Consider the following 26,888-nt stretch of genomic DNA (forward strand, 5'->3'; position numbering starts at 1 on the left):
GGAGCACGGCAAGGCCTGACTCCGGAGGACGTGGGGAGGGGGGGAGGGGGGAAGGGCAAGTGGCGGAGGCGTCCAGGGCTCCGGGTTCTGGGAGGTGGGAGCTGGGTGACGCGGCGGAGACTGGCGGGGCCCCGGCCGGCTAGCGTCGCGCGGCCAGAGTAGGGGAGAGCGAGACGGCGGCGCCCGAGGGGCCTGGCGGCCGGCGGGGCGCACTGCCCGACCCAAGATGGCGAATAAAGAGAGTAAGCGGGGAACGGGGGGTTCTCCTGGAGGGGTTCTTGCACGCGAGCATGCGCGGGTCGTGGTAGGAAGCAGGGCGGGGGACCCGGGGTGGGGGGTCTCTGCGTCAGCCCCAGAAAGGCGCGAATAGGGCCGGGGGCGGTGCGGAGGGTGGGAGGGGGCAGCTTAGGGAAGCGAGGGCGGGGGCGCGGCCTCGAGGTCCCTGGGCACTTCCTGGGGGCTGGGACGGAGGCGAGACAAGTGCTTCCCCCCCCCCACTTCTGCCTCTGTGTCCTTGGTTCTGCGGCAGTTCCAGCACCAGCCCTAAGACCCGGGTATTAGGGCTCCCTAACCACCCCTGGCCTGGGGTGCGGCAGCGAGTCTCTATCTAACTGCCGTAGTTTTCATTTTGTTCCTGTAGGTTGGCAAAGAGAGGAGATATATAGCTTTTAAAAATTAAATTGGATTTTTAAAAATTATCATAATTGCAGTTTTTCCCCCTCTCCCACCATTGGAAAAAGGGAGGAAAAAAACCAAAACCATCGTAACAAATATGTGTGGTCGAAGGGAGATAGGTGCATGTCTGTTCAGTTGGGATAGTGCAGGGAGGGATGGAAATGTCACTTAACATTTTGAGGAAGCCGCCCACCAAAATCTGGATTCCCATTATCTTGTCAGATTACCTTGTTCCCCTCCGTTAGGCCCCTACTGTATAATTGAAAGGGCATCTTGCACGGCTAGGGTCTGGAGACACAAAGATGAAATGGCAGATTTCAGCTCTCCCTAAACTTGAAATCCAAGATTGAAATTATTGTTTATGCAGTGGCCAAATGGTGTATTAGCAAAATACTGGCTTATTTTTTGTAATAAATAAATTACTCGACATTAAGACTGCCAGGAAAGTCTTTGTGGTTATACGTGTTTAATAGTTTTGCAGAACTGGAAGGGCCAAAATAGGACAGATGTGGTAGGTTTTAAAAATCTCAAAACACTTGTCTAATAGAGTCAGCTCTGTAAGTTAGCTCTGACTAAAGATGTCATTCAGTAATTATTTAAGTACCTGCCAAATGCCTCCTATTGTGCTAAGTGAGGGGGGGTACAGAGGTAAAAAACAAGGTTCCTGCCCTCAAGGAGTTCACATTCTAACCATATATCCCTACTCCCAAAACTTGAGACCAGTAAAACATAGTAATTAATGTTCTCTCATTTTCAGTGTTTGAAGATACGGTGGAGGAGCGGGTTATCAATGAAGAATATAAAATATGGAAAAAGAATACACCATTTTTGTATGACTTGGTTATGACACATGCCCTTGAATGGCCTAGTCTTACTGTTCAATGGCTTCCTGATGTAACTAGGTAACTAAAATTTAAACAGTTCAGTAAAATTACTTTTGCAAACAGTAAAATTACTTTTATAAAACAGATAAAAGGAGGAAGGAGGGCTTGGGTGATTATAGATTTCTAATTCTAAATATTTGCGTATATTTTGTTTTTAAAAAAGGAGTTAAGGCAGTTAACTATAGTTTTAGAGTTATTTCATGCATGTATAATTTTTTTGCATTGTAAAGGACAACGTATAATGTATATAGCTAAAATAAGTCAGATATGAGGTATTAGGTATTATTTCAAGATGAAAGTAATTTATGAAAGAAATAGACAAAGGTTTAAGGTTAGAGTGCAAAAATGGTGTGAATAAGGATGACTTTGTAGGAAATATTTCTTAGGCAGTATCTGAAAACTACAAGTAGGTGCTTTTTTTGGTATAGAGAGAAAAGGATTAGGATTATATCCTCCCCACCCATGTTTGATTTTAAAAACTGTGGAATACTCTTGTATATATTGTACAAACATATGAGTAAAGTTAAGTTGGTTCTAGAGGAAAGGAGAACTAAATAACATGGCATTTTAACATTTGAAATTATTGGATATGTAATGATTAGATCTTGAAAGTGAATTGCAGTGAGTAGATTATTGATTTTAGATGCTGTGTTGGTTCATTCTATATATGAAAATTCTGCATGTTCTTCATTGTCTTCCAGTTAAATGGTAAGAGGTTAGGAGTTTATGACGTTCTTTAGCAAATAACCATCCCTCTTGAATTTGTTTTCTTCATTTCTTGTTTAGTACTAGCTCATTGTGAAAGAAATAAGATAGAAGTGCCTATGGTTTCTTCATTTTTCAGATTTGAATAGCAAACACTTAACAGGCAGTTTTAGTGAAAGAATTCTTTATGTTTGAATCAAAGACATCTAAATCATATATCTATTCCCTAAGAAAATAACAAGAATAATAATAATAGCCAACATTTATATAGCACATACTCTGTGCAAGTTCTGTGCTAGGCACCTTACAATTATTGTCTCTTTAGACCTTTACTACAATCCTGGAAGGTAAGTGCTATTATTATCCCCATTTTAAATTTGAGGAAACTGAGGCAAACAGATATTAAGTGGTTTGTCCAGGGTCACAAAGCTTAGTAAGTGAGGCCAGATTTGGATTCAGGTCTTCCTCACTCCAGGCCCAGAGTAATATCTGCTGCACTACCTGGTAGAAAAGTAAGTTGCTATATTAGTGTTTTGGAACCTAACAGAAGATGGTTTTGCTACTGCTGTTCCTTGACAAGCCAGCAAAAATCTGCTTGCTGATAGCAAAGAGAATATTGAGGTTATTGCTGATCAAGCAAGCTGATCAAGTCTCTCCATACTATTCAGATAATAAAGGAGATGACTGGGTGGATTGGGAGATAACATTATGTGAAGTGTTTCTCTCTCACCCTCCCCCCCATTCCTCCCATATTGCTGCAAAATACTGGAGGTTAATAATATCACACCTTTTTTCCTAGCCCTAAGGGGTTAGAGCCTCTAGTTAATTTATAAGTAATGTTGGAAACTGTAGCTTTCTAAAAAATATCCCACTAGTTTCAAGGCTTGGTTGAATAAAATACTGAGAAATGTTCTATTTCGGTTTTGCAAGGTTCAATTCCATGTGTGTATGGGTGGTATAATTATAAAAATAATTCGCATTAATATATAAAACCTTAATTTTTTCCTACAGATTCTTGCTATTAAATACCTCCATAAATGTTGAGGATTATTACTGAGAGTACAAAATAGTTTGCTGTCGCTTTCAACCCATTTCTACTTTTTTATCTTCACTTTCATTGATGCAATTCAGTAGGTAGCTTATATCAACAATTAGAACAGTTCTTTTACTCCTACTCTGGCTTAGTTACCTAGAAATGTCTTTCAAAACTATTACTTTTTCTGTCAATACCCTCTTCAAGGAAGGTGTTCACCCGAAAGTCTGCTTCACTTAGGATGATGCTTTTTGATTAATTTCATAAGCTGTGTCAAATGGAGGTGGGAACAGAGAATAGTGCAGCAGTGAATGATGACCACATTCTTTCTAGTTTGGATCTTTATGGCATCTTCATTTTTGTTTGAAATCTTCTAAATTCCCAGAATGTCAGGGTGACCTGTCTTCAGACAGAGAAGTACAGTATGCATTCTGAAAATTATCTGTCCTATTCTCTATTAAAATAGGAAATGGAATCAACTTTAAAAACTATTTTGAGAAATCTGTGGATAATGATAGATAGTTCATTTCTTATGCCTATTAATAATATGAGTTCTCAAATATATTTTAACATAATTTTATATTCGTCTTTACCCTCTAGTAAACCTGCTTCATGGTCTGTCATTGGTAGTATTTCACTTAACAATTGAAGGGAGGCAGTGGATTTAGGAGGGGAAAAAAAAGTAGGCTGTTTTGAGGGGTAACTTTTTGGAATTCTACTTTTTTTCCTATTGACATCACTCTTTAACCTGTGTATTGTGTTAATAATCTCTGGGTGGTTTATTTTTTTTTTTAAGTGTGGGGAACTCCTTTACCAGTCCAGATCACAACCACATATCATAAGCCCTAGAGAGTTGCCAGAAGCACATAAAAATTAAGCAGCTTGTCTAGAGTCACATAGCTAGTTAATCATATAAGAGGCAAGATTTGAACTCAAGTCTTCTGATTCAAAGTCTAGCATTCTGTCAGCTCTGCTACAGGGCCTTTTTCTGTTCATTTTTAAGTTAAATCGTCTGTTGTCTTCAGGTTTTGAGATTTGAGTTACTTAAGGTCTGTCAGGTTGTAGTACCAAAAAACTTTGTAACGTAATCCTTGTAGAACTTTAATCTATAATGTATTAATTGCAGAGAAGCTGTTGACCTATCTTAGTAGAAGTTTCTCACTGGAAGCTCTCTTCACCAATGAAATTAATCATAGATCTATTCACTATCCATCTCTCTATTATGTGGTTAAATAACTTCTTAAATGTCAGTATTGCTTCCTTAAATAAAAACAAAAGAAATCTTCTATCAGAGCTTCAGATACTTCAGTTTTGTGCAGTATTTGAAAAATTACCTGTAAAGTCCAGTGTTGAGCTGTCTCCCTTAATGAATAGTGATAGAAAAGCTAAGAGGAAATGGTTTTGAGAAAGTGAAAGTTCCTTTTACTCGTCAGGCTTCTATTGCATTTGATTAGACTTGGTGTTTGAGAAGAAAAATTGGCATTAGTTGGCTAAGAAAATTCGTATGTGTGTTACATTGGAGAAAGTACTTATAGTAAAAATTTCGTCTTAAAGAACTTAGGAAAACTTCGAAACCCTTAATGTTTATATCTAATTGTTGAAGTAACCCAGTATTTTATTTTTTTAAATAAACAGCTACCTAAATGGCATTCTTCATTATAGGTTGTCCATCATTAAATAGAAAAACATGGCTCCTAACTACTACTTTTTTACATATTGTCTTTAACTCTTTGAAGTAATTATCCTTTAAATATTTTCCACCTAGCCTTAATAAGAGGTTGGTGTGTATTCTTTCACCTAAGAGTTGGACCAGGGATTTTATCTTATGAATCATTTTTAGTTTATTCCATATCATTTAGGGAGGTACTAGTTGCTTTGCCTGATCTGAGGCATGAAGTAATTGAACTCACTATGCATCCTTGCTTTTTCCCCCCCTCTTACTTGACAACTGTACGGCACAACTTCAGAGACAGTTGCAGATTAACTAATTTTCTTTGGAATCATATATAGCAACACTTCTCTAGGTAATACAATTGGTAATACAAACATTGCTGATTTATAAAGTTACAAATTTGCTTCTTGGGAAAAAAAAGATGCCATTATATACCAAATCCTGTGCCCAGCAGCATCTTCAAGATACTTTAGATGAAATAAAACCTTGCACCCATGTTGCTTACATGTCCATGTCACTGCAGTATTTTCTCATCACTGGGTCAGCTTCCTTGGATTTCCTGGGTTTCCTGCCAATCTTGAACCAAATGAAACGTGAGGGGAGGGCTTCTGCATGATACTGCTCTCTGGGAGAAAAAGAAAGTCCTGCATATATGGTCAGAACAGTTTCTTGGGGTTTGACAAAGAGATTAAAATTTTTTGTATGGCTTTAGTCACCATTTTTAAGGGCTAGATTGCATTTGTCAAAAGCTAGATGTTTACTATCAGATTTGTGTGATTTTTACTTTGCTTTTTTTAAACAGACCAGAAGGAAAAGATTATGCCCTTCATTGGCTAGTACTGGGGACTCACACTTCTGATGAGCAGAACCATTTAGTGGTTGCACGAGTACAGATTCCTAATGACGATGCACAGTTTGATGCTTCCCATTATGATAGTGAGAAGGGAGGTAGGTATCCTAAAAACTGTTATTAGAGGTATTAATGGGATTGTATATTTCCTCAGCACATCTTCTCATGAGACTCAATTTTGATAAAAATAGACCAAAGACCCTGAATTTATATAATCACAGTTGTGAATGGTGATAATGATGTGATAATATAACTTTTCGTGCTTAGGGAGTTGCATCTTAAGTGAATTAAAATCATATTCATGGGCAGGTTCTCTCTTTGTTTCCAAGTAAAATCATACTACTTTATGTCTATAATCATCTATTTTGTTAATAAGTTAGTAAAAATAACTCATTGTCCAAGAAATGACAACCCTGTAGCTAAGACCTTTGTGAACTAAAGCAGAGCTGAGTTTGATGAGAAGAAGTAGGGCTAGGATACTGGCACCCACACTTAGGATCTCTTCTTTGTATATTGTGAGTGTAAGAACATCCACTGTGCCAAGGAGTAGCAAGAATATTTTCTTATATCTATGGGACAGACAGAAAAAAGCATAATGTTAGTGGGGAATCTGTGTCAGGGTGAATGATGAAGAGCAGTTGTGGAGCTTAAAAAGGAAATAAATAAATGTGGCAAAGTGCATATAGGATTTGGTTTTGTTCTTTGGTATATGGAACCAGCAGAGTAAAGCTTCTTCAGAGTGATATATTCTTATTATTTCTGATATTTAAGTCAGTATGACATATTACTTGTTAGTACTTGGGAGGTCACGAGTCATGAAATTATCCAGGTGTCTTCTTGGGTCAAAGTCCTGTCCCTGGATTCCTCTAACAAAATCTTTTCAAATGGTATATTATTAGGACACGGTGGAAATCAGGATCATAGCTTTAGAGCTAGCAGAGACCTTAGAGGTTATTGAGTCCAACTTCATTTGCAGGTAGTGAAACTAAGGCCTGGCATCATATAGTAGTAAGTGTTAGAGGCAAGATTTGAACTCGGATCTTCCTGACTACTAGTTAAGCATTCTACTATGTCACAAGAGAAACTGCATAATTGTATTTGAGCATTTGTTTTGAAACCCAAAGTTATCATATGGAAAATAGGGCTCTTTACAAAATGAAAATTTTACCCTAATTTCTTCTACTTTCCTAAAGTTAATCACCAACTGGAATAGAAATTATTTGTGGTTTTCCCTTAGTTGGTCTGTACTTTCTAGCCACTTTTCTCCTATCAATATGAAATTGAGATCACTTTAAGAATCTGGTTTTTGTTAGCGTAGTGGCACTCTTTGCCATTGCAGATTATAGGTCTTTGAGATTGCTGATGACTGAAAAATCTATTACTCTGTAGCAATCCTATTGATGAACTTCACCTCCTTTAGCTAGAGTACTAAGGAAATAGACATAAAACTAATCATTTAGTTTAAATGTTTCCAGCTTAGTAGGACCTGCCAGATGTACTCTTCTGGCAAAACCTTTGGAAATCCAGTTTCACTTCCAGGTCATGGTGAGTCAAGGGAAAAGCCGTTTAAATCTAATTTCTCCTTCCATTCAAGAGAATATTCCAGTAATATAGGTCATTAGGAAGTTAATATGGTCCCTAATTTGAGCATATGTCACTCATTGAAAAGAGATTTACAGTAATGATATTGGTTCAAATTTAGGCCATAGTTTTCCCCTTAGGGCTAGTTTGTAGATGATCTCTGTACATGCTATAATCACACTGTTGCTATTGTCTTTATTTGAATTGAAAGAAATTCTTAATTTACTGTGATTTATGATATGTTAATTTTGTGGGGTTTTTTTCAATGTATACTTGTTTTCTTTCTTCCATAAGAGTTTTTTTAGGGGTGCACTTTTTTTCCCCCCTTTTTGGCTAGGTAGTGGTGTTAAGTGACTTGCCCAGGGTCACACAGCTAGTATGTGTTATGTCTCTGAGGCTGGATTTGAACTCAGGTCCTTCTGAATCCAGGGCCAGTGCTCTATCCACTACACCACCTAGCTGCCCCTAGGGGTGTACTTTAAAAAGACTTAAAATAGAGTATGTTTCTTTTCTTTATCCCTTAGCTGCTTACTAAAATAAGATCTTACTTAGCCAGGGATCACTTAGCCATCAAACTGAACTATTTGGAATACAGGAGAGAATGTGGAAGAAAGTAAAGGACTCTAACCAAACCAAATAGATATCACAGAGTCCATATAGAAAAGTTCTTATACTTCACTCAGGAGAAGTGAGAGAGAGAGAGACAGACAGACAACTTGTCATCTTGAAGTCATCTCTTCCAGCAAAACCTGTTGAGTCCCAAAATACGCACACACACAAGGAAGAATCTGTAAGCAAGTGATTAAAGGCGTATATATAAAACAATCCCCCATCATAGTCTTTGGGGAACAAATTACTTTGAGAGTTTTAGGTGCTATCAGAAAAAAAGAGAGAAGTTAGAGGAAGGAGCAGGAAAAAAAGAATCAGGTAAAGCTAAAACTGTGACTTTTATCTTTTCATGACAGTGAAGATTTTCTCTCTAGAGTGCAGGGAGAGGTAAATTTGCAGATGTGAGCAGAAAGATCAAGTAGTACTATAATAGAGAGAACCAGGAAATGATAGGATAATGAAATTGGGTGCTAAAAATGTTGATAGAAATTTCATGGGTGGGGGAAGATAATATTTGAACAAATAAGGATGTACAAGGAACATTGTGAAAGACAAGCATAATAACAAGTTGAAGGAGAAAGGGATTAAGAAGGATATCCTGGCTCTATTTCTTTTTCCACTTGCTGTGAACATACATCAGCATGTATGTCATTCTTAGATTCCAACTACCAAAGGATTGAACAGTCAAGAGTAGTAGTGAGGACAGTTAGCATGGAATATTTGGTCAGAATGTCTACTGAAGCTAGAGAATGACTGTAGGACTGGCTGAATAAAGAGGCATTGATCAGTGAGGGTAGAGTGACTTTTCACTGGGTATGGATGAATCCAAGAGAGGTAAACAAGAAATAAGGGTTGATTATGAGATCCTACGAGTGAACTAGTAGTACTTGTATCCTGGTATGAGACCATATTTTTTTTGAATGAGAACTGATTTTAGGTGGAGGTATCAGGGTCAAAAATGTAGGTGAAATTGATAAGTAAATTAATGATACTTTTAACTTAGATTTACAGAGGATGTCCCAAAAGTCGCAATACAATTTAAAGCTTTTAATTGCTTAAAGCTGCACTAAGATTTTTGGGACATACTGGATAGGACTTAAAATAGCACTTTTATCAAAAACAATCTAGTTAGATACTGTCAGACAAAAGTAGTGGGATTCCCATTTTACAACTAGGAAAACCAAGATGTAGAAGGGTAATGACTTGTCCAAGTCCTGCACCTAGCAAGTGTTTGAGCCAGGAAATGACCCAGTTCTAAAAGTATCACAACAGTCAAAATAGAACTAAATCTGATTAGATTGAATTTTGATAAATGTAGGCTTAAACTTGAATTTAAAAAAAAAACTTGACAAGCAGAAGATGGGGAAGCCATAGCTAAACAGCAGTTGATGCTAAAAAGATTTGGAAGTTTGTGTTATGGTGGCCCAAAAAGTTAGTGCAATTATAGGTTGAATCAAGAGAGGCCTAGGGAGGTGATAGTCCATTTACTGTGCTCTGTTCAGACCACATTTGAGCACTGTTATGTTGGGAAGGACATTGATCAACTAAAGAGCATTCTGAGAGAAGTGGCCATGATGGTGAAGGTCCTGGGGTCATGCATCAGGATCATTTGAAGAAGTTGGGGGTATTTTACTTGGGCAGCAGACATGGGGATGAGATTGGGAGAAAGGTCATAGCTTTCTTCAAGTAATTGAAGATCTATCACATGGAACAGGGATCAGACTTGTTTCACAGGGTAAAAATAGGTGCAATGGGTAGAAGTTGCAGAGCAGCAAATTTAAGCTTCTTGACTGTAAGCACTGTCCAGAAGTAGATTAGGATGCCTTGGACTCTACTGAGTTCTGCTTCATTAGAAGTATCCAAACAAAGGCTAGATGGCAACTCCCATCTGTTAGGATTATTTTACAGAAAGAAGTGGGACTAAATCACTGCTTAGATGCTTTCCTTCTCACACATTCTGGTCAGATAGCAGAAACAGTGTCCTGCTTTTAGCCTTGGCACTTACTTAGCAACTGGATCATTTTTAATCCCAGGGAAAAGGACTAAATCCTGATTGGATTTAAGAATGGATCTAGGAAGAACGCTTGAAGCCTAATTGATGTTTATATCCCACACTGTGGTGAAACCTTGTGAATGTCCCACATTATTTGTTAAGGAGTTTGCCTGGTTCTGTGTCTTCCTCTTTTGCTTAACTCCTACACTTATAGTAGGGGATTTCAAAATCCATAATAATGTTCTATCAAACTTTGTAAATTTTGTGATCTTTGCTTCCCAGCTATCTCCATACCATCCTGCCTACATTCTAGTCATCATCCTCACATCTCCTCCCTCTTCAGAACTTTGACACTGGTTTCTCTGATGTGTGAGCTTTCATCTCAAATTGCGTAATGTTCCAAGTGTTAACTGACCAGGACAGAGAAATCACCTGTCATAAAAGGAAGCAACATCAGCCAAGCATGCACAGCCTGTTCCTAAAGAAGCCAGGCTGGCTCTTGGATAACCACATTCTTTTTTTCCTTTTTTTAATTTTAAAGAAAATATTTTTCCCAATTGTATGTAAAAACAAATTTTAACATTTGTTTTTTAAAATTATGAGTTTCAAATTCTCTCTCCCCCCTCCTTGAGACAATAAGCAGTTTGATACAGGTCGTGCATGTGCAATCATGCAAAAGATTTCCGTATTAGTTATATTGTGAAAGAAAACAGACCCCCCCCAAAAAAAAACACACACAAAGAAATTGAAAAATATTATGCTTCCATCTGCATTCAAACTGTATTAGTTCTTTCTTCCAAGGTGGATAGCATTTTTCATCACCACATTCTTTTTATTCCATATGTTTACTAATATTCTTGAATTACGTCAGAAATTGGTCCTATTTGTTGACCTGTAGTTTGCAGGCTCCATTCTTTGCCCTTCTGTAGCCCTTCAATACCTCTCCAGTATTCTCCATGACCTTTCAAAAATGATTGCCATCATATTTGCTAGTTCTTCCATTACTCTGGAATATAGTTAACTGGATTTGAAAGTTTAAACTCATCAGAGGTAGCTGGGCATGCATGCTCTTGCCATGCCTACTTATCTTGAGTATGAAGTCTTTTTTAGCTATTTTTATTCAGTCCTTTCCAGTTTTTGGCAGGGAAAACAAAATAAGCTACTTACTCTTTCACGTGGCTATCAGTGTCATCCACCCCAAACAATAGTTCTGCCTCTTTGTTGTCTCCTGATATTATTCTTATAGGGTAAGTGTATATTTTCCCCCTGGTTTTTAAAAAATTTAAATACTTTTTCCAATCTGTACAAAAACAATTTTTAAATTAAAAAAATTTTTTGAGTTCCAAATTCCCTACCTCCTCTCCCTCCTTATTGAGAAAACAAGTAATTTTGATAATAAGCAGTCATGTAAAACATTTTCATATTAGTCATGTTGTGAGAGAAAATACAAAGGAAAATAAAAAGCAGTATTCTTTGATCTGCATTCAGAATCCATCAATTCTTTTCTGGCGGTGATTCCACATTTAGTTACACCTCGTGTACAAGTCTTTTAAAAACCTACGTTGTGTCTTCAGAATTTTATTCTTAAGAGCTTCCCAATGCTGCTGTGCTTGATTTCCACCTCAGCAGCCAGTTCCTTCTTGGTGAGAATGAAGTCCTTAAAGCAGGCATGCATAAAATATCCATCAGTGATAATCTTTGCAAATCAGCTCAAGTAATTTTGGGGTCTGAAACCAAATAAAGTTTAAGGTAGACACAAATTAAAGCTTTATTTTTGAAATGTTCCAGTCAGTGCATCCCAGTTTTGTGCTAGTTTGTGTGATCTGTTAAAAATCTGTTGGATGATGTAAGTAGCTTTCAGCTGTTAATTCTCAGTATGTTTTTCCCATTAAATTAGAATTTGGGGGCTTTGGATCTGTAACTGGAAAAATTGAAACTGAAATAAAAATAAATCATGAAGGAGAAGTAAATCGTGCACGTTACATGCCCCAGAACCCTTGTATTATTGCTACAAAAACACCATCTTCTGATGTGCTGGTTTTTGATTATACAAAACACCCATCTAAGCCAGGTAAGTAATAATTATTGGGTTTGTATTGTAGTGACTTGTGGGGTTTTGTTTGTTTTGTTTCACTTTAAATCGTGAGTTCTTGACTAATACAAGGAAATTCAAAATAACATTTCTAAAAGTTGATTGAAAGGGAGAATAGGACAAAGCTTTTTTTTTTACTTGAAAGCTATTAAATTATGGAATTCTAGAAAATAGTGCTTCTAAAAGATGAATAAAAGCTTACACTATGCCACTCAAACAACATTTGGAATATTATGTCAGTGAACTAAAGTGGCCCAGACGTGGATGACTGGGGGTGGTGAAAGGGCTTGAAACCTTGACACTGGAGACTTTTAGGTTCAAGGAGATTGGGCAGAAGGGAGAGACTTAGAAATACAAAATTTTCGGGCTAGATGGGATCAAAAAGGTCATTTGTTCAGCCCCTGCCTTTGTAGAATAAGAAACTTGAGACCCTGGAAGTTGAACTGAATTTCCTTTAGTTACACAGTAATTTAGTGGTTGAGCCCAAACTAGGTCTTCAGATATTTAAAGGGTTTTTTTGTGTGTTTGTTTTAAGAGGCAAGACTCAAGACAATAGAAAGTTACAAGGGGAAAGATTTCTTTTAACACAAGCAAGGGCTTTCTAGCAACAAGTTATTCAAAGATGAATTAGGCTGCTTTGTGAAGTAATGACCTTACCCATCACTGGCAGCAAGACTAGAATAAAAGGACTACTTGACTGGGATTTTGTGGGTGGTGTACCTTGACTTAGACTATTGGACCTCTAAAATCCCTGCTAACTTTTTAAAGATTCCATATGGGGGGGTGTCTATAAAACATATAATTTTCTTTTAAATCTGATTTGTTAAAAGCTCAAGGGTGGCCTGTAATTAATTATATTTCACCGTGTACCTGTTTCTGTTGCTGGGTTTTTTTGGTTTTTCATTTCATTTCAAAGAGACTTTATTTTAGGAGGGTAAACCTGTATTCAGATCAGTTCAGAATTTGTGGTCTTTCTTGTTGAGTAGTTTTCCCTGTAGGTATTAAAATAAGAAATATACATGGTCCTTACTTACTGGAGCCAGATGCAGCTTTTTTTTGGTGCTAGTAAGAAAACTTATTTCAGGTCATTATTCTCACATAATTATGTAACAAGTACAATTTAACTTTAATTTTTGTTTTTTGTTTTTTAAGACCCAAGTGGAGAATGTAATCCTGATCTTAGGTTAAGAGGTCATCAAAAGGAAGGTTATGGTCTTTCCTGGAATTCTAACTTGAGTGGACATCTCCTAAGTGCATCTGATGACCATGTGAGAAATTTGTTCTTCATAATATTCTATTCAAATGATTGCCTTAAGTGTTATGCATAATTCTATACTACAGTCAACATAGGAAACATACAAATAAATGGTTTCTCAGGATATACTCCTAAAGATTTTTATTGATGACTTTTTAAAAAAAAAAACATCATATTCATGATGAAATTTATCTCCCCACTGCTCCCTAGTGTGCCATTCTTTATAACAAAGAAGAAAAAGCAGTTCAGCAAAACCCACCAACCCATCAGCTGAGTCAGAAAGTACATTAAGTGTTGAGGGGTTGCTCCTGATCATGCTTCAGGAGAAGTAGCTGACTATATTCTTATGTTCACTGTACACTGTGAACTTGAGGATCCTAAAGTTATTCTTTAAAAAATAATGTGAGTTGATGCAATAGCAGAAAAATATGTACTGACCAAGTGGAAATATGGGTTAAATTATTATTGAAGCTTCATTCAGATTGCTGGTTTTGAAATGATTGAATATAAAATATCTTTAATACAAAAAAAGAAAATATTGTGAGTTGATTCATGATGGAAAAACCTTCAGTTTTTAAGTAAACAATTGATTATTTATGAAGTGTTTCCAACACTTTTTTTGTGAATATATCATGTTTAGCTTGAAATAGGAGACCAACTGGTTAGAACACCAATTTTGGCATCCAGAAGACCTCAGTTGACATCCTGATGCAAACATACACTAGCTTTGTGACCCTAGGCAAGTTGCTTAACCTCTCAGACTCAGTTTCTAATTTGTAAAATTAGAATGATAATAGCACCTTCTTCACAGCATTATTGTGAAGAGCAAATGAGATAATAAATTCATGTAAAAAGTTTTGCAAACCTTAAGACTTAGCAATAATAATAGCATTAAATGACTTTAATTTATCTATTAGCGTGGTGTGTATTGATTCAGTAGTTCTGTAAAATGATCAGAAACAATTATTGCATATTCTTTTATCCACTTAAACTAGTCAGTGAATTAAAAGTACACCATATTCAACCTCCCAGTGTGGGTTGCGAGATAACAGGAAATTGTTATATAAATTTGAAAAAGAAATAAATTACTGAAATGCTTTTTTCTTGTCAGTGGATCCTCTAGCTGAGGGATTTCTTAACCTTCTGGCAGTCTGGTAAATCCCATGGACCCCTTCCCAGAATAGTGTTTTTAAATTCATAATAAAATTTATAAGATTACACAAAGGAAACCAATTATACTGAAATAAAGCTGAACTTTTTTCCCCATCCAGGTTCCCAGGTCTCCTGAAATCTGTGCGTGGACCCCAAGTTAAGAATCCCTGCTTAGTCCACAGTTATTTGTTTAATAATAATAGCTAACATTTGTATAATGCTTTCAGTTTTACAGAGTGCTTGGTATGTGTTACTCATTTGATCTTCACAGACATCATCTGCCCCAAATGTTTGTAAATGGAAGCAGTACTACTTGTATTTAAAGTTTTTGTTGATTAATTAAACAGAACCTTTGCCTCCACAGAAATAGCCTCATCATTTTGGCAAGACTCTTAATGTATGTGCTGCCCTCAAAATAGCCACTTTGCATCTTAGGTCTCTTGGCCTCTGCTCTCACTCGCCTTCAGTCCATAGTGCAGCCAGAGTAATCTGATTAAACCAAGTTCTGTGACTAAAAACCTATGGTTTCACATTACCTGCTGATAAAGGTCTGCCTTCTAGCACCTAGATCCTAAATGTCTTAGGTGATTTGGCCCCAGCCTATGTTTTTTTAATCTGATTATTCACTCTTCCCCTTGTCATACCTGATATTTCAGCAACGTGATACTTCTTGCTGGCCTTAGACCTCGTATCTTCTAATTTATGTATTTTTGTTCATCTTCCCCTGTTACAGCCCTGCTAACTTTCTGAGGTTAGCCCAAATGCTGTTTCATCAAGTGAAGCCTTTAATTCCCTTCTCTTTTCCTCATTCCTCCCCTCCTCCCCTCTTCCCCTTTACTATTACAAAGAAGATGAGATTTTTTCCCCTGAGCAAATATTTTCACTTTGTACAATTATACAGTATGATTTCATAATGTCACTTTGCAATATCATTGATACATTGTAACCATACCTTTGTAACATTTAGAAAAAAACCTTTTGTAACTTTGTCCAGATTGTGGCCACCTCCCAGATCCTGCCCTAGGAATCCTTTTGACCTGTGATTGGTGGAAAGCCTTGAGTTGGACACTCTGGAAATCTGAAGTGGCTCCCTTTCTGCCTCGAGGATAAATACAAAGTTAGCATTTAAAGCTCTCTCTAGTCTGACTTCAACATTCTCTGTTAGCTAAATTGGACTACCAGGCATGCTCAGAATTCAGCCTCCAGGGCTTCGCAGAGTTGTTGCTTGTGTCTGGCAAGGAATCTCCTCTTATTTCCTCACAAGAAATTTTATTTCCTTTCCAGGCTAAGTTGTATGGTAAATTTTTTGGAATGGTTTTGTTTCTTAAGGATATTTTTACTTACTTTTTGTGGATGTGTTTTTTTTATTTGCAGACTGTCTGTTTATGGGATATAAATGCAGGCCCAAAGGAAGGCAAAATTGTTGATGCCAAAGCAATCTTTACTGGTCATTCTGCTGTCGTAGAAGATGTGGCATGGCATCTACTACATGAATCATTGTTTGGATCTGTTGCTGATGACCAGAAACTTATGATGTAAGGTGGAAAGAACTAGTTTGTTTTTGTTTGTTTTTTTCCTAGTTGACAAATAGTATAAATGTGAATGAATTTTTGGACTGTAGCTAAATATCTCAATTCTGTTCAAATCCCAGCATTGCTAACTTGCCATGTAGATGAATTTGGCCAAGTCTCTTAACATTCCTACAGTTTAATTTCCTTACATGTAAAATGAAAGGGTGGTATTAAATCATCTCTGTACCGGGCAGATCCCTTCCAGCTCTAAATCTGTGGTCCTTTGTCCTTTTGAGTAAAATTAAAATATAGAGGAAGGGACTAGCAAAAGAGGTCATAAAAGCACTTAAACCAAGAAGTTCGTTCTACTTACCAGGGTAGAATTTACAGTTGTCAGGAATAGGTCTTACAATTTTTCTTTATAATTTTCATCATCATGTCATATAGATAAAATATAGAATTTATCATGTGTGTTGAGTGGCTTCATTAAGGTGATATCGGTAGCAGGAATAATATTTGCCAAGTGGTATAAAATTATCCATGTTAAAATGGAAATGATTAGTACTAGTAAAAGAGTGTCATTTATAGCTTTGAAGGCTGTGTATATATTTTGACTTTTTTTCTTTCAATTACAGCTGGGATACCAGGTCCAATACAACATCCAAGCCAAGTCACTCTGTGGATGCCCACACAGCTGAGGTCAACTGTTTGTCATTTAATCCATACAGTGAATTCATTTTAGCAACTGGCTCAGCTGATAAGGTTTCTAAATTTTTTAAAATTTCTGTGGCTGTATAAATATAGTTGTCATGTGTGTTATTTTCAGTGTTTTTATATTATATATGGATATATTATATGTGTGTGTGTGTGTTACTTTATACTATTTATCCCAAAACTTTTACATTGTTTTCCTGTTTTTTTCTCCTCAGACTGTAGCTTTGTGGGATCTTCGTAATCTAAAATTAAAACTCCACTCCTTTGAGTCTCATAAAGATGAAATCTTCCAGGTTTGTAAAGCACGATGAATATGCTTTAACCTTTTTCTAACTTGTTGCTTGAATGTTAGATTGAAGAATTTATAAAGTCCTTTATATAATTCTCTGTTCTTGGGAATGCTTGAATTTACTTTGGATCTGGCTTTGATGCTAGGCTCACCTATTTGATAGTTTGCTTACCAAGATTAATTCAGTATTAGATCATATTTTATTCAGATGGAATAAATATGTGATTTGTGGTAATTAAGATATTTCAGTAATAAACTTTTCAGGTGATAATTAAAGGACTGGCAAAGAGTTGTCTAAGTTATAATTAATTTTACTATAAAGAAAAAAATAAACCCAGTAAATCTTTGTAATCTCTAAATTTTGTTCATAATACACTAATTGTATTTTAGTTGAATTCTTATTGGAGTTTATTGATTTTAATTTTGTTTGAACTTTGAAGGATTATCGGAACTTTCTAAATGGGGAGATTTAATTCTGCAAGGCTTTCTGAACCTCAAGTTAAATACAAATGGTAGCGTAAATAGTCAGTAGCTTGCCTGGATGGAAAAAAGGGCCAAAGTTATCCTCATCATCAAGCATTTAAGTGTTTACTGCATGGCAAGTACTGTACAAAGCACTATGGATACCAGTGACAGACTTGTAGTAGGACAGGCTGTGCCCTTCAGGAAGCTGATGTTCTCTCTACAGTCTGATGTGGCCACAGGAGTTTTGAAGGCAAATTTGGAGCTTCAAAAAGGTTCTCAAGTTCAGAAGTAGAGGAAAGGAAGAAATTATAATAAAGAACAGTTTAGGGAAACTGATCTAGGAGCAGGTTCTCAAGAAACAAAAAACAAGACTCCCCAAATGAGAGTTTCTTTTAGGTTAATTCTCAAGTAAAAATAAACCCTAGGACAAGTCAAAGGGATATTTAGTAATTTATGAACTAGTTTATTAAATGCCACCTTTTCTCAAGATCACATCTGTCCATTACTATGCAAGTTTATCTATCTTGTGTCTATCCAAATAATCCACTTAGCAACTTTTGAAATGAAGCTCATTTTCAAGTTGGGAACTGTATTCTACAAAGCATGTAATAAATAATATTTCGGTATTTAGAAAATTTTTAATTGCTATTCATTTTTCAAACTGTATTGCTAGGTTCACTGGTCTCCACATAATGAAACTATCTTGGCTTCCAGCGGTACTGACCGACGTCTTAATGTGTGGGATTTAAGGTAATAAGCTTGTATTCTGGTAACAGGATTTGAGAACTGTCTTTACCAAGTAGTTTTTTGCCCTCATTTTTGCTGCTTACTCAGTATTACTACTGCCATTTTTTTGCTTAACTTTTTAAATTCTTTTTTCACCTTTTAATGATGTCATTTGTTTCTACATTATGATTCTGGTTATATAACCCCAACCCCAGTTGTCAGCCACTGAGTGACATTCCTTTCTAACAAAGGAAGACAAAATGTAATCTGCCATAGTTGTATGCAACATTTTGTACCATAGTCCTCCATCTCTCTAAGAAAAAATGGGAAGGAGCATTTCCTCATTTCAGCATTGATCATTACAGTGTTTGGCTTCATTTTAGTGTTCTTTTGGTGGTGTAAATTTGGTTGTTTGAATCTTTGTGTAGATTGTTTTCATGGTTCTACTTGGTTCATCATCAGTTTATAAAAATTTAATGTTTCTCTGAATTGCTTTTATTAATCCCCTTTTACAATAAAGTAGCAGTCATTCCATTACATTCATAAGACTATGATTTATTTAGGCATTTTCCAATGAGTGAGTGTCCATTTTTTTCCCCCAGTTTTTTTGCTACCATAAAAAGGGTTATTTTTGTCTATTTTTTGGTTTCATCAGATGAGACCTTTTTTCCTTTTTTTTTTTTTAGTTTCTTTAGGTTGCATGTCCAGAAAATGGCATCTCTGGGTCTGGCTTGGTTATTTTTTATTTCCACATAACTCCAAATTATTTGGCAGAATGGTTGGACAAATTCACAGCTCCACCAAGAGTTTATTAATGTATCTTAATACTTCAGCAGTACCCCCAAAATTGACTATTTGAGATACTATTTTTGCTAATTTGTTGAGTGTGAAGTGTGAAACCTTAGGATCGTTTTGATTTTGCATGTCATTTAGCAAATTGGAGGATAATTGGTGATAGCTAATACTGCTTTTGAAGATTGTTCATTTCATTTGACCCCTTACTTATTGGGGGGACTGTCTGGACTACCTTTCATTTTACGGTACCGTGTATCTCCTAGTTACATTTTTTCTGAGAATGTTGTCAGTATTGATGTAGTTCATTTCTCCCAGTAGTATGTCATCTCTTTTGTCACTGGACAGAAGAATCTCACATTTAGGGTACTGTCATCTAAGAACCATGTGATTCTTTGCACTTCCTGATCCCTTTCCTACAACATTGCCACTTTCACTTTTTAAACAAAAGGACTGCCACACTTTTGTATTTTCCTTGGTGTCATGAGTCACCATGGCCACAGGAGTTATCACCACCTAGTGTCCAGCGCAGGATTTGTGCTTGATATTTAGCCAGCCTGTTCCTCGGAAAGCAAGTGAATGATGCTTAAGTCCTGAACAGCTTGTTAGAACCTGACAATCTACAAAAACCCATAGTCACCTTCATTTCACAAGGAGACATCAAAAGAGAACTTTGGTGGAATAAAATGAGAGGAGTAACGTGAAAAGAAAATCTGTAGAGTAGATCTTCATTTCTACTGGAGAGGGGTCCCTTTGACCACACTTAAGGTAAAATACCTTTCTAAAATCATATTTTCAAAGGAAAAAATTTTCACAATCAACTATTATGAATATACTCAAGTAGCAAGTGAAGGATTGAAATGGAAGTGACAGAAAGAAGGGGGGATTTGCTCTGTAGTGGAGAAAAAAAGTTTTTCTTTAAGAACTCTGATTAGCCCAGTGACTACCCATAACTCCAGAGAACCATTGATGAAATGTGCTACTCACCTCCTAAGAGGCAATAGACTCAGGGTGCATAGTGAGTCTTACTTTTGGACGTGGCCAATGTGGGAATTTGTTTTGCTTTAGTATGCATGGTGGTTTTGCATTTTTCCCCAGTAGTTTGGTGGGGTGGGATGGAGAGACTTATTTTTTTGTTCATTTAAAAACATACACAAACATATATGTGTATGCACACATATTTACATATATATGTGTGAGAGAGAGAGAGAGTGCAAGAGCAAAAGACATGCATTTTTGGACATGGCCAGTGACTGCATATTTATTACAAGGTTTTGTCTGTCCCTGCAACTCCCCTAATTCCATTGTGGGGTGGGAGAAAGGAGAGAATGTAAATGCTTATTAGTTGAATGAAAGAAAACAAAAGTGACATTTTAAAAACTTCTCTTGAACTCATTTCCAAATTGTGTAAAATAAGATTGTAACAAAGAGGACACATTGCCTATTAAGATTTTTATATGAAGTGTTGTATAGTTAATTCTATAAAGTCAATAAATTTTAAAACAATAAAAAGTTTTTCTCTCCAAAAATTGCTTTATTTTTGCATTTTATTCTTGGATGTACTAACTGCTTTATAGATATTGTCTGGCATGTGACATCCACTAAAGCTTAGCTAAGGACCAAAAGGTTAGAGCACCAGGCCTACTCTTCCTGAGTTCAGATCTGGCTTCAGCTGCTTAATAGCTAGTGTGACCCTGGGCAAGCCACTTAACCCTGCTGGCCTCAGCTTCCTCATCTGTAAAATGAGCTGGAAGACATGACAAACCACTTTAAGAAAACCCCAGATGGGGTCAGAAAGAGTTGGACAGGACTAAACAACACAAAAGGACTAAAATGGATAGTGATTTAATTAGAGCCTCAACGTAGCATATATGACTGTTCATAACCATGGCCTGGTCTTCATTTTTCTAGTTTTCTTTGTGGTCTTGAAGTTTTTTTCCACATCTAAAATTCTCTGATTCAGAATACTATTAGTTCCTCCCTCTTTTCTCATGGCCTTGTGTTCATACTGCCACTCAAGGACTGAGTGTGCATGACACTCCATTGGCTTGGAGAGGAGACACCAAGATAGCATGGAGCATGACTTCTCCACGGAGTCACGTATGCAGGGAAACAACAGTTTTCTACAGATTCTGTAACTAAAATTTCACATGATGTTTTTGTGGCTTTATGGAGTAGATTAGGACCAGAAGGGACCATAGAGATGATCCCTTCATTTGACAGCTGAAGAAGCTGAAAATCGGAAAGGTTTGGAGGAAGTAGTGCAGGGTTTAGATTCAGAACTAGAGCTTAGAACTGAAAACTCAATAAATACTTCCTCTCTTACACTGAACTATGTTTGATACTGTTGTTCAATTACCGTTTGTTAAATGGAGTAAAACTACACACAGGTTTTGGTATCTCTTTTGGTATACTGTTCACCTAATAGTAGAGTATATCTTAAGAATGCCACTGGGGCCTTTTAACAGAGTTTTTGCTCCATTTTGCTTCTCCTTAATACCACTATTAATGCTAACAGTGGGGGTTTTTTTTGCCAATACATGCTATGGAAAATTAGTTCAATTTGCTTGTTCGGTTCAAGGCACTCTGTTCACTGAAGATTTGGGGGGTTGGGGTGGGGGAGCAGCTAGGTGGGGCAGTGGATAGAGCTCCAGCCTTGAAGTCAGGAGAACCAGTCAAATCCGGACTCAGACTCTTGACACTTACTAGCTGTGTGACCCTGGCCTTAACCTCAATTGTCTCAACAAAAAGCAAAAAGATAAATTTAAAAAGAGTAAGAGAACAGGTGTTTTTAAAACAACTTTTTAATAAGATGTGCTTTCTGTGGTGGCAGATAGCTTTCCTTTTGCATTAATTCGGATTACAAGCATTTAGATACCCTTCTTTTTCTTACAGTAAAATTGGAGAAGAACAATCAGCTGAAGATGCTGAAGATGGACCTCCAGAACTTCTGGTATGTACTTCTGGATATCTTTATGTATATCAAATTCCTTTACACATGACCTGCTTATTCTAGGAAATATTCACAAATATTCCAGTGCAGGAGAATTTGCAAAGTCCTTGGAGTTTGTTATTATTTGTTATTATAACAAATATATAACATTATATCAGTGACTAGAGCAGTCACTGATTTACAGGTACGATTGACACTCATGAGCTGGGTTGTCCCTGACAGTTGTGCGTACTGGAATCATTTTCATTTACACTTAAAATTGTGTAGTTCCTCTTCATTTCTGATTATGTTCAGTATATAAATTATAAATGGGCATTTTAGGATTAACTATATTTCATCTGATCCTGTGGGGCTAGTGTTTCTAGTAATAGTTAGTCATGGACTACCAGGTCTCCTCGTTTTATAGATGAGGAAACGGAAGCTTAAAAAGGTGAAATAACTGGCCCTGGCTCATGGCAATTCAGTTTTGGAGCCAGGACTTTGGATTCCTGGTCCCGTGTTCTTTCTGCTGTAAACACAAGTCCTCTACACTTCAGGAGGAATGTCCAAGTTAATCTCCTTGTAAATTCTTTTTTAAAGTAAAGACTCTTCCTTAGTTTGTCTGATTTTAAAATTCAATATCCTGAAAATTTGTGTTTCCCAACATTTTTATTCAGTGATTCTTATGGACTCGTTTAGCAAGTCATCATCCAACACTTAATTAGTGCAAGGCCCTGTATATGCAGTAAGATACTTGTCTGTCTGTTGGCTGTTGCGGATGTGCTTGGTTCTACCTCTGCCTCAACACTCTCCAGTCTACTTAAATCCATCCTTCAAGATTCAGTTCACATCTGTTCTTCAGGAAGCTTTCCCAGACCATGACAGCCTACAGTGATTTCTCCTTCCAAACTGCTGTTTGTCAGTGATTTATTTCCTTGTTTCACTTTCCCTTTATGTACTTCTGTCACTAATTAAATTGTAAGGTAGAGACTGAACATTTTTGTGTTTCCATATCTTTTTCGGAAACATAACAAAAATTCTAATCGCACAGCCTTCTTTCTCTGATGACCATTTGGCCTGTGAGGTCCATTCGGGCCCAACTCTGTCATCCTCCAATCCTCACCTTTGCCTTCCAAAGGTACTGGTTACAAGTTGTCACAGTGGGCTGGTGTAATCCATGATATCAGAACACACCAAAGGGAAGCTCCTGGAGATTTAATTATTTTTGTATTTGGTATATACATATTGTGATGTCTTACTAAATTATGAGGCCTTCTGAAAGACTTTAAATAGAACTTGGTAGTATTTTTATAGGGTGATGTCTCAGTGTTGAGGGCAAAATAGCATACATCTTTTCAAAACCTCTAGGTAACTGATAACACTGTGAAGTAATAACGTTTCCCTGGGACTTTAAAACAGAATGTTTCTTGATAGTGGACAGTCTTATATAGGCAATTGTAAATCATACAGCATGTTACAGAAAACCAGCTCTTGAGTGCCTTCTGTGTATTTACCAACACTTTTATTTTTACTGACAGTTTATTCATGGAGGACACACTGCCAAGATATCTGATTTTAGTTGGAACCCCAATGAGCCTTGGGTAATTTGTTCTGTTTCTGAGGATAACATCATGCAGATTTGGCAAATGGTAAGTATTGCTACAAACTTCCCTAATTTTTTCTATTTCGGGTCTTACTAACTTTCATGAATATATTTTAGAATACATCAGGTGGGGGCAGCTAGGTAGTACAGTGGATAGAGCACCGGCCCCGAAGTCAGGAGGACCTGAGTTCAAATCCAGATTCACAGTGTGACCCTGGGCAAGTCACTTAACCCCAATTGCCTTAAAAAAAAAACCAAAACACCAGGTTGTATTTGGGGGCCACATTTTCATGAGTGCTTAAAAATTTAGGTAAATGCTATTATAACAGAAAATAGCTGTGATTTTAACTTCACCTTTATATGAATTTTTTTGTTTCTCCCTCATTTCATCTCTCTTCCCTCTACTTGCCTGACCCTGAGAGCCATCCTTGAATTTTTAAAAAGGAGACAAAAGTCCCAACAGTCTCCCACAGAGAAGGAAGGAGGTTTATTTTCATGTCTCTTCTTTAGGGCTAACCTTGGTCATTACAATTTCATAATTTGGGTTTTATTATCGCTGTTCTTTCCATTTACATTGTAGGCATTGTTTTCCCACTTAATTCATTTTGAATCAGTTTATATCTTCATGTGCTTCCAAGTTTTTCAATTCATTGTTATACAATATTGTTTTCACATATCACAATTAGTTTAGCCATTTCCCAGTTGATAGGCAGAAGAATCGACTTCATTTCTAGCTCTTTGCTGCTGTCTATTTGCAGGACCTTTTTTTCTTAACCATTAACCTCAATCTTGCCTTGGAGTGATTTTTTTCCTACCATTTGTGATTGTATTTATTTGGGGGGAAAAAAACAAAACATTTTTTGACTAGGTCTCTATTAGGGTATGACTTCTTGCTATTATTCCATTATTTGTTCAGTGTTATTTGATATATTTTTCCCATTGTCTGTAATTCCTCTTCTGTCTTCATTACAATTTTATCTTTTAAGAACTTGCCCTAGTTGTACAAAGAATCTAGTCTTAGTATGTGACTTTTTAAATTCTGATCACATCCCAATTTTCAGCTTGCTGTGATACCTAACCACTTCTCAATATGGGTTAGTTTTTGACATACCTTATTTGCACATGAATTGCTGCTAACAGCTTACACCTGTTGTATGGATAATTGCTAACAAATAGCTTCTGAGCTGTCATTTACACAGGGCCTCATCTCAAGTTTAGAGTGCTTTAGGAAAAGGAAGTCTCAGTAAGTCACAGGAAGGCATTTTTCTACCCGTAGAAACCAGTCTTCTCTATAAATTACATAAGTTTTGAGTGAAAGAGGGAGGAAGAGATTTTCCAGATTTAAAGTATATATACACACATGATTTCACCAGTACACTTAAACATAGTTACTAAGAGGTTAAATTTAGACTCCCAAGAGTCTTACAAACAGTATAGTTCAGAGGCAGGCCTTGAACCCAGGTCTTCTGAGGCCAGATTTCTAGTCACCATTCCCACACTTAAAAAATTTTATGCTTTTTAGCAAATGTCAAATACAGAGAAATAAATAAAAAAGAACAGGATTAGGGCCAGCTTAACTAAGCCTGGAAATCAGAGAAACCGAAGTTCAAATCCAGCCCAAGACATTTACTTTGTGACCCTGGACAAGTTACTTTTAATCTCCCTCTAACCTACGTCCCGGAATTGTTGGATCAAATGAGATTATTTGTAAACACTCAGTAAAGTGCTGACACACAGTAAGCAAGTTCATTCCTTTGTTATAAAACATGGTATACAGTTACAAGACCTGCAAGGCCTCCTTTATATAATTCCTTCCCTTCTCCAAAAAATGGAACTGTTTTTTTAAACCTCTTCTTTTAGAAAATATATTTAGAAATTACTTCTTCATTCAAACCATTAGAAATGTTGTAACACAAGTTCCTGGTTATAAAGACCTATGAATCTTATCTTATGAGGTCTTCCCATTCTGATTATAGTTAAGTACTGGTTTTATTTGTGCCAAGTTTTGTGTGTAAATTTAATATTAATTATTTTCCAGGCTGAAAATATTTACAATGATGAAGAACCAGATATAGCAGCATCGGAACTGGAGGGTCAAGGATCTTAAAACCTTCTGTGTCTAAGATGAAATAAAGATTGCTGGATATTTGTGAAGTGGCAAACATTCATTTAAATTATCTTTTGGGGTTTTTGACTACTATACATTCAAAATATCTTTTATTGAATGTAACGCTACATGGATGCTTGATTTCTCAGATGCAAAAAAAAAAGCTTGTATAGTTAAATTTATAAGCATTCCTTATTTATCCCTGAGTATTTCAGCACTTTTTAAGTGAGCTATTACATACTGTACAACATTTTGCCATTTGGGAAAAACAGGAATGTTACTAAAAGAGCAGCATGTCTGTTTGAAATATAAGTTGCAGGGTACCACTTATTCAATCATTTTTTCCAGTATATACCTATGTCTCCCCTCTTCCCCCATATGCAAAACAGCTTTTTACTTTTTTTGAAACACTCGATTGGCTTTGCATAAATAAATCTTTTGGAAAAAATTGCTTTGTTTTGTTTATTTACACAGCACAGTAATTGAACCAAAGAGACACAACAAAGAAATACAAGTGTTGTTTTTAAGCTATTAAAAGTTGTGCCTGTGTCATAATGGCTGTTAAGGAAGAGCATACCCTTAGAATGGGGGTTTAATTTTTTTTTTCCTGAGACTACCAAAATGTTCATGTGATGCAAAAGTTAATCATCTCTTTTAGAACGAACATTATGTTTGACTGGGTCAGGTGTATTCAAATATTTTTGAGTAAAGTACTATGTATCCAAATGTATATAGCAGACAGCCATTGTATTGGAGCTACTTATTAATTGAATAAAGGCTACTGGGAAGGTATTCTAAGGAAGAAGTACTAAAAAGGTGATATGTCATTGTCATACTATATATTGTCCAGACATATGATGTAAAATCTTACTACTTTAGATAGCACAGAGCAGCTTTCATGTGGTTCTAATGTCACAACTTAATTGTGACATTATTACTGCATTTTACCTCTTCTTGGCTTCTTTCATAGTAAAGAAAATCAATAAAATTTTATTTCTTTGAAGAAGAAACTAAAAACCAGTCCATAGCAATTTTACATAAGTTCTTACAGACCTAAGATAATAGGTCTTTTTTGGGTTTTTTAATTTTTAACAGAAGTAGAGAGTCTTTTCATGTCTACTAATAGAACTCTGGCAGTTTTCTGTACAGTTTTCAAGGTAACAACATATAACTTAAGTCCCAATCAATGTAAATTTTCAGAATATGTAAAATACAGGCGATTGGTGGGCCTAGCCTAATGGAAATAAG

The 26,888-nt window shown here is 36.5% G+C and overlaps 1 protein-coding gene across 1 annotated transcript; it reads left to right on the forward strand.

Annotated features, from left to right (window-relative positions):
• The first annotated feature begins 93 nt into the window (after positions 1–93).
• RBBP7 (RB binding protein 7, chromatin remodeling factor) lies at positions 94–25,687 on the forward strand. The gene is made up of 12 exons (XM_021007404.2): positions 94–242; positions 1,433–1,577; positions 5,772–5,917; positions 11,900–12,073; positions 13,247–13,362; positions 15,876–16,036; positions 16,648–16,774; positions 16,942–17,019; positions 18,154–18,230; positions 21,894–21,951; positions 23,469–23,579; positions 25,572–25,687. The coding sequence occupies exons 1-12, from the start codon at positions 227–229 to the stop codon at positions 25,638–25,640; spliced, it is 1,278 nt and encodes a 425-aa protein (XP_020863063.1). The 5' UTR covers positions 94–226; the 3' UTR covers positions 25,641–25,687.
• Positions 25,688–26,888: the final 1,201 nt, after the last annotated feature.

Source organism: Phascolarctos cinereus, unplaced genomic scaffold (assembly GCF_003287225.1).
Source record: "Phascolarctos cinereus isolate Bilbo 61053 unplaced genomic scaffold, phaCin_HiC Scaffold_726;HRSCAF=1367, whole genome shotgun sequence".
NCBI classification, from domain to species: domain Eukaryota; kingdom Metazoa; phylum Chordata; class Mammalia; order Diprotodontia; family Phascolarctidae; genus Phascolarctos; species Phascolarctos cinereus.

Bases quoted from the DNA above. Each gene is read 5' to 3' on its own strand.
- RBBP7 (XM_021007404.2), top strand. The intron at 12,074-13,246 runs GTAAGTAATAAT...TTGTTTTTTAAG, and splicing joins AAAACACCCATCTAAGCCAG to ACCCAAGTGGAGAATGTAAT. The intron at 16,037-16,647 runs GTAAGGTGGAAA...TTTCAATTACAG, and splicing joins GATGACCAGAAACTTATGAT to CTGGGATACCAGGTCCAATA.